At 37.8% G+C, this 13,261-nt stretch overlaps 2 protein-coding genes across 5 annotated transcripts in view; both read left to right on the top strand.

The window, feature by feature from the left end:
* Window positions 1-10,380, top strand: part of LOC127415253 (tetratricopeptide repeat protein 39A-like) — a 51,563-nt gene extending 41,183 nt beyond the window's left edge. For all 3 annotated transcript variants that reach the window (XM_051653928.1, XM_051653929.1, XM_051653930.1), the window contains 7 exons: window positions 372-533; window positions 829-920; window positions 1,635-1,755; window positions 1,978-2,089; window positions 3,088-3,202; window positions 7,780-7,896; window positions 8,348-10,380. In XM_051653928.1, coding sequence (XP_051509888.1) covers window positions 372-533; window positions 829-920; window positions 1,635-1,755; window positions 1,978-2,089; window positions 3,088-3,202; window positions 7,780-7,896; window positions 8,348-8,465 — 837 coding nt within the window. In that variant the 3' untranslated portion in view covers window positions 8,466-10,380. The remainder of the gene's footprint in view (window positions 1-371; window positions 534-828; window positions 921-1,634; window positions 1,756-1,977; window positions 2,090-3,087; window positions 3,203-7,779; window positions 7,897-8,347) is intronic.
* A 1,080-nt stretch (window positions 10,381-11,460) lies between these two features.
* The window catches only part of LOC127415263 (RING finger protein 11-like), a 40,295-nt gene continuing 38,494 nt past the window's right edge, over window positions 11,461-13,261 (top strand). For both annotated transcript variants that reach the window (XR_007892919.1, XM_051653948.1), the window contains exon 1: window positions 11,461-11,998. Coding sequence is in view for 1 of the 2 variants with exons in the window: in XM_051653948.1 (XP_051509908.1) it covers window positions 11,876-11,998 (123 nt within the window). In the remaining variant the exon portion in view is untranslated. The remainder of the gene's footprint in view (window positions 11,999-13,261) is intronic.

The following is a 13,261-nucleotide window of genomic DNA, read 5'->3' as shown; positions in this document are numbered from 1 at the left end:
TAAAACAGCACCAATTCTCATAATTACACTTGCGCACAGTTTTTCAAGATTGTTATCAGATAAGCTGTCCCAAGCATCTTGGAGAACTTGTCACAGTTCTGTATATTTAAGTTGCCTCATTAGTTCTGTCTCTTCATGTAATCCCAGACTGACTCGATGTTGAGACCTGGGTTCTGTGGGGGCCATGCCATCTGTTTAGGGACTTGTTCTACTTCTATTCTATTTGAAAAATTAATGTTTGGAAATCTAAATTGGATATTTCCTGTTGACATACTAGAACAGAAAATATAAAATAACCATCTGATGTGCCTAAGACCTTTGCATTGTACTGCATATATTATGCAAATGGTGTGTGTTTGTTTGTATTATAGGCTATCAAGCGTTTCGAGGAGTGCTGTGAAGCGCAGCAGCTCTGGAAGCAGTTCCATCACATGTGTTACTGGGAGCTCATGTGGTGTTTTACCTATAAGAGACACTGGAAGATGGCCTACTTCTATGCAGATTTGCTCAGCAAAGAAAACGCCTGGTCTAAGGTGAAACCCTAAAATTCAGTTAACTCTTACTGAACAGATAAATTAATATAAAGAGGTTACTTGATCAACAAAAATTAAAAACAATAGAAAAGCAGTCACTTATCACAGAGCAGACACATTTTAATGAAAGTGTGTTTACTTCATTTCTCATTGTATTAAATAGTGGAATTTGGGATTTTACTTTGAGTTTCAAGGCTCTGCTGATATACCATGAATGGAGGCTGAGGACAATTAATATCCTGTGGGATTGTGTTTACTGTGCAGTTTAAACCTCTCTCACACACTTTTTCTGCAGGCCACATATGCATATATGAAAGGTGCTTACCTCAGCATGCTGAGTCGTGAGGAATGCCAGCCGTTCCCGGAGAACGAGGTGGATTTGTTTAGGTAATGACAAGAGAATGGTGTGTTTGTGTGTGTGAATGTTGGGTTTTGGGTGCAAAGCGGTGCAGATGTTAGTGTCACATTTATATGTTCTGAGCATCTATTACACAATGATTAAATACATATTTTATGTATTTCACATCTTACTGTATGTATTCCATTAACAGTGCTGAGGAAGCTACTTTGAAACTGTAACTAGCAGCAAGATCAAAATTAAACTACAAAGTAGTTAAACTACAGTCAAGCTTAGAAATATAGTTAGCTATACTTGAAGCTTCTAAAAAAAGCTAACTACAGATAGCAATCAAATGATTTATTTTCACAATTAGAACAGTATTTATCTGGCACAAAAACAATGAGGATCTTGTTTAGGTTGAAAACATTAACTGTTAAATTTACACTAAATACCAAGGAAGTCACCACATATTTAGGATTTGGGGGACCAATGTCAATGTGTGTGTTGGTTACAGTCCTGCTAAATACAAATTCTAAAATGAGAAAACACAGTAATTTATATATCTGAATTGAAAACATAATAATGATCAGCAGCATTTAACAAAATATTTTGTAACGCAAAAGAAAACATAAAATGCCACACATGGACTTTTCTGCAGGGACTCAAATGAATCGGTGAATCAATTTGAAACCTTCAGATTGAATCAATAAGCGTGTTTGATTATTGCTGTTATTTACTATTGTCTGTTCTACATCCTTCAGACAAGTTCATGGTCTGAAGCAGAAAATAGCTGGGAAGTCATTACCAACAGAGAAGTTTGCCATCAGAAAAGCTCGACGCTACAATACAGACAATCCCATTCCTCTTCCTGCTCCTCCATTGGTCAGTTCCTGGACTGCATTAACCTAATACTGTGTAGCTCCTTAAATATATATATAATGCATATTTTCTGCTGCAATTTTCTTATATACACATTTAATTATGAAGAGTAAAGAATGAGACTGTCTTAACTTAATCCCATTGCAATATAAACAATAGGAAACACCTGAACAAGATGCATTCTCAGATTCTCACTCAGTGTGTGTGGGTTTGTTTACATGACAGGAAATGATGTATATCTGGAATGGCTACACTGTGATTGGGAAGCACAATGACCTTACAGAAGGCATGCTGAAGACCCTGAATGAGGCACAACAGAAGCTTGAGCAACATCCAAGTGAGATCTCCCTCCATACAATGTCATACAGTTTACGACATTTAGCCAAGCCAATTCTGGATCTCACCACATTTCCTATGTGTCAGTCTTACCTTAAATTAAATTAAATGATATAATAGCATTCCAAAGGACATCTCTTTGGTTTTTTCCTCTTCGAACCTAGCATACTTGCCTCCATAAAGGGATAGTTCACCGCAAAATGTAAATTCTCTCATCATTTAATCACCCTCATGCCATCCAAGATGTGTATGACTTTCTTCTAAAGAACACAAATGAAGATTTTTGGAAGAATATCTCAGCTCTTATGCATGTGAATGGTGACCAGACCTTTCAAGCTTCAAAAATCAAATAAAGGCAGCATAAAAGTAATCCAAACGACTCCAGTTGTTAAATACATGTCTTCAGAAGTGATATGATAGGTGTGGGTGAGAAATGGATCAATATTTAAGTCCTTTTTTACTATGAATCTCCGCTTTCACTTTTACATGCTAAAAGTGAAAGTGGAGATTTAAAGTAAAAAAGGATTGAAATATTGATCTAATTTTCACCCAAAGTGATTGCATTGCTTCAGAAGACATATATTACCATATGCCCTTATGTGATTTTTGAAGCTTGAAAGGTCTGGTCACCATTCAGTTGCATTGTATGGACCTACAGAGCTGAGATATACTTCTAAAAATCTTCTTATGTGTTCTGCAGAAGAAAGTCTGGGATGGCATGAGGGTGATTAAATAATGAGAGAATTTACATTTTTTGGGTGGACTATCCCTTTAAGGCCATCTACATGCTAGTGTATACTAAAAGTTGACAAAATGATCTTTTAGCAGATATAGGCATTTCAAATGTAGAAAATCTTTCTCTCCTGGGAAAATGGACCAAAATATTGAAAACTCGTGTTGTACTCCAAACTTGTGTCGGATTAAATGCTCTCTAGAATGAGCATGTCGCCGATTGGCTTATTTTATGTAACATAAATGTCTCTGCTTGTTTTGCTTTAGGGACTGAGTTCACTACAGATGACCAATGTGTGGTTAGTCTACTGAAGGGGCTTTGTCTCAAACATTTGGGCCACAAGGAGGAAGCCGAACATTACTTCACTCTCATCCTCTGCAAGTCAGTCTGCCTCTTTAGCCTCACTACAAATCACACTAATATGAGGAGAAGTGTTTATGGTGTCCTTGTGAAGTCATAAGCAGACATGGGCTATTTATATATGATTTTGACTTGTACTAAATATCCAATAACATCAAGCTGGATGAGGCAGACTGGTAAAATGACATGTTTAGTGATTCCAATGCACGGAAAATATATCTTTTTAATCTCCAGCATGCCGCAGAGTCACATGATGCCATGCGAGGATTGGACGAGTAAACAGCGAGCTCTGCGCACTTTGCTAGTTTTATTACATTTAATGACATAAACTGGTGAGATTCGATATACTCTGTTCCATAACTGTTCTAGGAGGACAGTGTGTCAAAGAATTCAAAATCCTTGGGCTCTGGAGACATTAAAAGACACTTACATGCTCAAGTTGACGCCCCTGAGCAGGCCGTGAGCCACGGAGTCGATTTAGTTGGAGAAGTGTGGGAAATGCGGCAGGAGATGCTGAACATGTCGGCAATGCTGACGAAGGTCGTTGCTGACTTGGAGGATCTTGCTGTGATACGTCGATTGATCACTGCCATGGAAGCGAAATTTACTGAAATGGTTACAAGAGTGGTGGATGTCGAGAAACGGATCGATTATCTGGAGTCATCGGAGAGGAAATTATCTGCTAATCCGCTATTGACCAAGGTGGATTGGGAGTGTGTCTGGGAGAAGTTGGAGGACATGAAGAACTGTAGGCAGCGGAATAATGTCCGTTTCGTCGGAATTCCTGGGGGCGAAGAAGGACAGGATATGGTGAAATTCCTAGATGGGCTCCTTCCAAATCTGCTCGACATAGCAGGCCATAAGCTGGAAATCAAGCGAGCTCACAGGGTTCCGGCTCAGAGATCCACGGAGGGAGGCAGGCCCGATCAATTCTGTCCAAATTTCTGAGATCATCCAATAAAGATCTTGTGTTACGTGAAGTGAGGAGTAAAGGAAGGCTTTCTTGGACAAATCACAGCATTTTCTTGTTCCCAGACTTTGCAAATTCGACTAGAGAGAAACGTGATCAATTCAAGGAATGCAAGAAACTTTTACATCAACGGAAGGTCGCTTTTGCACTGATATTGCCGGCCAAATTGAAAATAGATGCTAAGGAGGGCCGTAAAACATTCAAATGCCCACAGCAAGCGATGTCCTTCATAAAGTCAATGGAGTAAGTCATCTTGTGGTACTCACTTTGCAGCCGAATAGACCGGCCCACTGAACATTCGTTTGAGTCTTTGAGGAAACTGAGCACTTTTTTTTTTTTTTGTGCTGGTTCCGCCTAGCGGCCGGAGTTTATTTTGTAGAGTGGCACACCTTCACAACAGTTTTATGGATGAACCTACATGCTTTTTGTACTTATTCCTCCTATTCTGGAGTTTGTTTTGCGGAGTATTTCTTGCAAAGACATTGGAGTGATTAAGTAATTTGCCTGCACTCATGTTGCAGCCGAGTGGATCGGCTCACTGAACATTTGTTTGACTGTTTGAAGAATCTGTGCGCTTTTTTGTGCTGGTTCCGCCTAGCGGCTAAAGCTTATTTTGTAGAGTAACACACCTTCAGGACAGTTTTATGGATGAATCTACACACTCTTTGTGTTTATTCTGCCTATTGGCTGGAGTTTGTGTTATAGATTATCTTTTGCTCACAAAATTTGTATAGAAACACCGGATTTAAATAATCCAATGGCAAAGTTATCATGGGGGCTCTCGTAGGTGTGCATGGACTGTTTGAGTTTGGAGACATGAATGCCAGTTGGCATGCGCACGTTTTTCTTTTTTCTGTTTGTTTTGTTCTGGGGAAGTTCGGGTATTGATGGTCCCACCAATGTTGGAAAGTGGTCTTTATAATCTTGTTTTTGACACACAATCTATTTTTTCTTATATGTCAAAATGTCAAATGTTAATATGAGTGGATTGTCTCTCTCCACGTGGAATGTGAATGGTTGGGGCACCCCATAAAATGAAGGGTTATTTCTCTTAGAAGCATAAGAAATATGATATAGTGTTTCTTCAAGAAATGCACCTTTCCCTGCAAAAAGCTGAAGAATTTGGAAAGATATGGGGTGGGCATTTAATTAATTAATTAATTTAATTAATTTTCTTCTATAGTGCTGGCTCGATTAAGAGCTGGCTCAATTAAGAGCAGGGGAAGGGATTTTTTTCATCAGTCCATAAGATTTACTCTAGATTTTTTTTTTTATATCTAAGTCCCTCATTTCATCTGTTGTTGATTGCTCAATTGGAAACATTTTAGTCTCAGATCACACCCTGGTGTGTTTAGAGGTGTTGCCACATATGGAGAAAAAGAAATCATATAGTTGGTGCTTTAATGTATCCCTTTTGCAAAATCCTGAATTCCAACAAATGCTAAAGACTGAAATCAGTGTCTATATGGAGACCAACTGGTCCTCAGTATCCTCTGTGGGCGTGGCTTGGGAGGCACTTAAGGCAGTTCTTAGGGGTCAGATCATACAGTATGCCTCATTCACCAAAAAATCCAAAGTACAAGAACTCGTGGAATATTAAAAGTGCTGAGGCAGAGCTGAAGCGCCGAATGATCTTGATCTCTATAGTTCCACATCTTCGTCTACTGATGAGGATATTAGAAACTTTGTGAAACCATTAGAACTTCCTAAACTGACAACTGAGCAAAGGAATTCTCTTGATTCTGAGATAACCTTGGAGGAGCTTGGCGATGTAATTAAGGGGCCAGATGGCTTTGCCGAACCTTCTCCATTTTTGCTAGAACTTGATACAGAATCATTAAAGAATGGAAAGCTTCTGCCAACCATGACGCAAGCCCGGATCAGTCTGATTTTTAAAAAGGACAAAGATCCAAGCGAGTGTACAAATTATTGTCCAATTTCCCTGATCCAGCTAGACGTTAAAATATTGTCAAACATTTTGGCTAACCGATTAAGTAAAGTTATGACATCTCTTATACATATAAACTACCGGTCAAAAGTTTTGAAACACTTACTCATTCTTTATTATAATTTTTTTTCACATTTTAGAATAATAGTAATTCATCAAAACTATGGAATAACATAAATGGAACTATGGGAATTATGTTGTGACTAAAAAAAATCCAAAATAAATCAAAACTGTGTTATATTTTAGCATCTTCAAAGTAGTCACCCTTTGCCTAGAATTTGCAGACATGTACTCTTGACATTTTCTCAACCAACTTCTTGAGGTATCACCCTGGGATGCTTTTTAAACAGTATTGAAGGAGTTCCCATCTATGTTGGGCACTTATTGGCTGCTTTTCTTTATTATTTGGTCCAAGTCATCAATTTCAAAAACTTTTTTTTTTATTAAATTTTAGTTTTATAATGAAATACATTTATATGGTGGCACAATTATTTTTTTGTCTACAAAACTAATTTCAAACATTTAAGCATACGCCTTCAGATCAAAAGATTTTTAAGATCATGAGAAACATTTCAGTCAAGTGTTTCAAAACTTTTGACCAGTAATGTAGATCAGGTGGGGTTTATTCTGGGCCATAGCTCTTCTGATAACATTAGGCATTTCATTAATGTCATGTGGGCAGTTTCGAACAATCAGACTCTGGTCGCTGCCATCTCACTTGACGCCGAAAAGGCGTATGATATGGTAGAATGGGATTATCTTTTTAAGATTTTTTAGACACCCGGTAGCGGCGGTTCAAACGAATGGATTAATTTTTAGATTACTTTACTCTGGATAGCGGCACCCGACAGGGTTGCCCTCTTTCCAAATTATTGTTCTGTCTTGCCCTTGAACCATTAGCAGCCGCAATAAGAAAGGAGGATGATTTTCCAGGGGTGGTGGTGGGAGGCATGGCGCACAAGCTTTTTGCTTTACGCAGATGATATTTTATTATTTGTTTCCGACCCTACTAGATCTATGCCTTGCCTCCACAGAATTATTAATTCCTTTTCTAAGTTCTCAGGATACAGAGTTAATTGGTCTAAATCCAAAGCTTTGACTCTGACAGCGTACAGCCCGGTAACTGCTTTTCAGCAAGGCATTCTAAAAAACGTCAAGTCTACATCTAGAGATGCAAAGGGACGCCTTATGCAATTTAAGATTTTACATAGATTCTATTGGACCCCCTCTAGATTGTATAGGCTTGGTCTTAAAGACACACCCACCTGCTGGCAATGCCTATCAAAAGATGGGGACACAACCCATGGTGGTGTGTTAAGATCCAAGAATTTTGGTTGAGGGTTCAGAGTTTTATGTGTGACGTATTGGGCAAAATTTCATTTTGCCCCAGACTCTGTATTTTAGGCGATGGGGCGGTGATTAATATAGGGGATAAGTACATAAAGAATAGAATGTTCAGAGGGAAGGGTTTAATTTTATATAATTTGATTCCGCATTTTCTGTTATGTTTATTAAGTTTGTTGAATGGAATCAATAAAATTTGTTAATAATAAAAATATCCAGCATGTCCCTGATAATAGATAAAAAGAGTTAAACATTGGTAAATATGGCTTTAGGCACTGTTAATGCTCTCTCTCACACACTCTCTCTCTGTCTGTCTGTGTGTTTATGCTTCTATAGTGAGAGTCAGATTAAATATGACCACTACCTGGTGCCCAATGCTCTTCTGGAACACGGTTTACTGTGTTTGGAGGATGGTAGAGTAGAGGAGGCCATCAGACATCTGGAGACAGCAAAGTGAGTTCTGTGAAATCTGCTTTCAGCCCTAGGCAATAACACAAGGATTGTTTCATATTTCATAATTAGCAATCTACAGTACACTTATTTTCCCATGACTCCAAAACCTAGTGAGCTGCCTTGCTCTCTACTGCCTACATTAGGCAGCTGCCTTCTAAGGCAGCCTCTTAACTGAAATGGAACATCATCCAAGTGACAGATTTGGAACGCATAATCATGCTGCCTACCTTTTTGAAAATAGGAAGTGTAAGCAGCTCAATAGATTTTGGAACAGAGCTAATGTGTGTAATAATATTCATTATATTGCCTCCATATCCATCACATTTTTCACCCTGGAACACTCAGCGTTTGGTCTTATGTGTATTTTATACCCTTATCCTATTTAATACATTATACGTTCCGTAATCAGTCCTGAACACATTTAACAGTGATTTCTTTGAAATGTTACCAGGCAAAATTACAAGAACTACTCCATGGAATCACGGACACACTTTCGGATCCAGGCAGCACTACATAAGGCACGATGCACAGCTGAGAACGGAAACCACTGCTCACCCTCCAGCCCTTAGCAGCTAGGAGTTACCACTGGGGTCACAGCAGCTATGATCATGCTTGACGCAGGGGGGACAGATGCCAACAGGAGGACTTAAGGAGCACATGACCGATTAGAGCAGAACTAAGCTTATAGTGAAAAATAATCTTCATTTCATTACGCACACAAACAAATAATACGGTACATGGAACCACAGGTGCATGAGTATAGTACATGGGGTGTAGTGCAGTTCAGTCAAGACAAAGTAATAGCATTATGCTGTTATGTCACAGAAATGAGATCATGCTATTATAATATTGTAAATGTACCACTGTTGTCATTAATAATGATAATACAGTTACTATACAATAACAACAATATTATCCTGGCACATAAGGTTAAGAAAATTGCCTCTCAAATCACACATCTGTCAATCATTTTTGGCTGTTTTTAGAACTCTTTGATAATGCTCTCCACAACTACCATAGAAACTGTTGTCATGCTGTTACAACAGTAGTCTAGACGTGGCTGTGCCTTATGGCTTACTGTAATATAGTTTTATTTGGATTTAAAGCACATATGCACAGCTATTAGTTTACTTTATAATTTTTGGAGGTAAATAGGTCATAAAATAAACCTATGCTTCAGAGTTTTGAAATCATGGGTTACTCTTCAGTTAGAGTACTGTGGCCTTGTTAAATCTTATGTACAGGATTAATCCTGTTCTCAGTTTAATTTGTATCATATTTAACATTGTCTTGGTGTTTCTGTTTGCATAGTTAGTCTGTTTTAGCAATGTGTTAAAAAAAAGAAAACATGTTTATAACAACATAAAATGACTATCTGACAAGAATTCTGAAGATTTTAAGTGGGTTTATTTTCCTGTTTCTTTTTAGTATTTATTCACTGTTATGGCATCTTTCAAAATTGTCCCGTTTTAAGTGGGCAAGCTAAATGCGTCTTTTAGAAAGGCAATCTCCTTCATGTGGACTCGGTCCAGATCGTACTTGAGCTCAAACAAACAAGTCTTTTAGATACACGCAAGACAGGCTGGTGTCCTAACTCCAACCAGCGTTAGGGATGCATTGACAACCACTACAGACTTACATTATGAAAAGAGAGAAAATTTAAGCTGGTTCAGGGTAGAGGTTCAGGGTTCAACTGTAATTCTTCTATTTTGTTTAAATTATAAATGCTACTTTATAAAGACTTTTCCCATAGTGTGAAGTTCAACCAACTAAACAGCTGCAACATTGTTCTCAAATGCAGTGTATTTTCAAATTTATTTTTAGGTAGACAGCCCTGCACAGCAAGGCTTATTCTAAAGTGTGTTTTGTATTAATTCATCTCAAATCAGTTAAATTGTGTCAGAAGGAATTTTCTTCTACTGTAATGCATTCTTTATGGTGCCTGTTTCATGAGATTCAGTTCTACCAAAGTCAGATTTACATCATGCAAAAACAATCATCAGATAATTTTGCAATCATGCATTTGCTCAGAAATGTCAAAGCCTACTTGTAACATGACATTTTGTAAAGCAACTGAATTTCAACTGCTTCAATAGTTCTGTGTATTTGAACTATTAAAAGATATGACCCCTGGAAAAATCATATTGTCTTAAAGGTGGTAAAACCAATTTTTATTTTTTATTTTTTAAGAATGATACATTATATTGTAATTTTATTGTAAAGGCTTCTGTTTTCTCTCTCATTGAAAATTCCTACTGATTTAGGTTGATTTTACAGGATCTGGACTATAGAGGTCAGCAAAATCCTGTATGTTGTGCATGGCTCCTGTGCAAACAAACATTCCTGTAAATACTGAATTTACATTTTCTAATTTAAAATTAAATGATATAATAGCATTCCAAAAGACATCTCTTTGGTTTTACCTCTTCGAACCAAGCATACTTGCCTCCTTAAAGGGATACTTCACCCAAAAATGAAAATTATCTAATCATTTACACCCTCATGCCATCCCAGATGTGTATGACTTTTTTCTTCTGCTAAACACAAAGATTTGTAGAAGAATATTTCAGCTCTGTAGGTCCTCACAATGCAAGTGAATGGTGACCAAAATGCTGAAGCTCCAAAAGCATATAAAGGCAGCATAAATGTTATCCATATGTCTCCAGTGGTTAAATCCATATCTTCAGAAGCGATTTAATAAGTGCAGGTGAGAAACGGATCAATATTCAAGTCCTTTTTTTACAATAAATATCTACTTTCACTTTCACGTTCTTCTTTTGTTTTTGGCAATTCACAATCTTTGTGCATGTTGCCACCTACTGGACAGAGCGGAGAACTGATAGTGAAAAAGACTTAAATATTGATCTTTTTTTCACCCACACCTATCATATCACTTCTGAAGACAGATTTAACCACGAGTATAATGGATTACTTTTATGCTGCCTTTACGTGCTTTTTGGACCTTAAATATTTTGGTACCCATTCACTTGCATTGTGAGGCCCTACAAAGCTGAAATATTCTTCAAAAAAATCTTTGTGTTCAGCAGAATAAAGAAAGTCATACACATCTGGGACGGCATGAGGGTTAGTAAATGATGAGAGAATTTTCATTTTTGGATGAACAATCCCTTTTAGTGTGATGCATATTACATGAACATAATCTAAAAAAAGCACATGGCTAATCCAGAATTAAACTACGGGTCTTTATTTAAGTGTTGAATGATCAAATCTTAAAATACTATAAACATAAGAGGTTGATATAAGATGTAATTAAAAATACAACAAGTCTGAAACATTTGTCAATCAATAAAAATATCCTTCCTACACTCTATACATCTGTAGTATGTCCGTAGATCCGTAAGAGTTCACACATACATTGTAACCACACAGTTAAATAGGCCTAATGCGGTCAAGTTTACAGGCTTTAAACACCCTGTTGTTGGTGATCCAAGTCGGAAATCTGATTGGATGACGAGTATACCCTAGTAACTTCCTTGCTAAGAAGACGTTCGCTGATTGGTTTATACAGTACGGAGGCGGGTCTTAGACTGATTGCCTGAAGGCAACATTGCCTGAGCCGCCATTGAGAGCGAGCGCATAATTGATATGGTGGAAAATATCAGTTGAAGGGTAACTAGTGTTTACATCAGAGCCTAGAGACAAAAACATCAATACTTAGTAAGGTTTTTAGGCGAATAAACGAAGTTTAGATTGTGTATGTATATAAAAACATCGTTTGATAGCCGTTTATGCGCTGCACGCAGTTGACACTTTTTGGTCAGGTTCTTTTTTGTGTCGACAATGGTTTGTTTTTCTCTGTCAGGATCTCTCCTGTGACTTTGATCGGATCGTTTTAAATGAATAGTAGAGTTGTAATCGCCCAGCCTTGAACGACGGAAGTCTGGTTCGTTGATTAAAGGTGGAAAGGAGAGGATAGGCAGGATTTCAACCTTTAGACAACAAGGAGTTCGGAAAGGAGATGGGAAATTGTCTGAAATCTCCCACTTCGGATGATATCTCCTTGCTTCATGAATCCCAGTCAGACAGGGCCAGTTTCGGTGACGCCAACGATCTGGATCAGGAACCACCACCTCCATATCAGGTAAGCGTATGAAAAGCAATTAGAATAAACAAAGTTGCCCTGAAACTTTCCACCTCCAAGCAAGCAAAATACTGGGTCTTGAAGCTAGAAAGCAGGTTGCGACAGTGGCCCTGCTTATGTTTATATGTAGTCTAAACATGTACTATCAATTATTTGTTTATATATTTATGGTCGAATATTTTTAGCATCTCTAATATTTTCTAAAAACAAATTGATACTAATAATCGGCCATTTGTCAGTAACACTGGCTACATCTACCAGGCTCCCCAGTAGCTCCATCTGTTTATTTTAGCCATAGACAGTGTAGCATACTAAATCTTCTTTGTTCGACGCAAGGTCTCTACATAAACTTGGCCTACACAATTTACGTCAGCCCGTCCAGACAGACGGACAGCCTGTTATTACAGGCGTGTTGATTCACCACCTCTTTGTTGCAAAGAATAGCAATTCTGATTGTGACGCGATATGTTAGGAATTCTGTAATTGTGACGTCATTGAGATGTTATTAACTAAGGACTTTCCCCAATTTACTGTGGAGATGTGGAACCAGTTCCAAGTCAAACTCATGAGCTCATGTTTTTTATTTTGTCCATTTCTTGTGTTTGGTTATGTTTAAATGAAAGACATATATCTCAGGCCAACACATCGTAACACTTCCATGGGAACTGGATTTGAGTGGATGCACGTCTTTGTGTGGGGAGATATTAAATCGTTTCAGTACTGTGTAAACACTGAGCAAAAGGCAAACTATTTATGGACCATCAGTGATATAGTCATGTTTGCAGCTCTATTAGATGTTACATCTTCTTTGTAGCTGTATTGAGCATATCTTCTTTAAAGGCTTTATAAAAAGACTCCAACATACTTTGCTTTCGCTATTAGCAAACCACTACTGAACAATCAAAAGAGGTTGAAAAAGATTGTAATGCCTTTTCTAAGACTTGACACAGTTAATCGGATATGTACAGTATCTCAGACAAACATGCAGTTGTTTCCTCAGAACTACTGTGACTTAATCATATGATGCAAAACCTTTAGAATAGAGTTTAGAATGTCCTCTCCAATCTTGGAGAATCTAGATCTTGATTGGCATGAAGAAGTTGAAGCCACCCAATGAGAACATAAGGTAAAAGATGGGATGTTTTGTGCTCCTTGTACTCTGTGCTCATTGCTTTTATCAGCTGCACTGATTGTGGTCTAGCAACATTCTGCCACTTCCTCCACATTAAGGCTGTCAACAGGGTGAATTTGAACAACATTATT

Source organism: Myxocyprinus asiaticus, chromosome 24, assembly GCF_019703515.2.
Source record: "Myxocyprinus asiaticus isolate MX2 ecotype Aquarium Trade chromosome 24, UBuf_Myxa_2, whole genome shotgun sequence".
Classification (NCBI taxonomy): domain Eukaryota; kingdom Metazoa; phylum Chordata; class Actinopteri; order Cypriniformes; family Catostomidae; genus Myxocyprinus; species Myxocyprinus asiaticus.
Note: the sequence above shows the minus strand (reverse complement) of the source record. Positions and strands in the feature narration are given on the sequence as shown.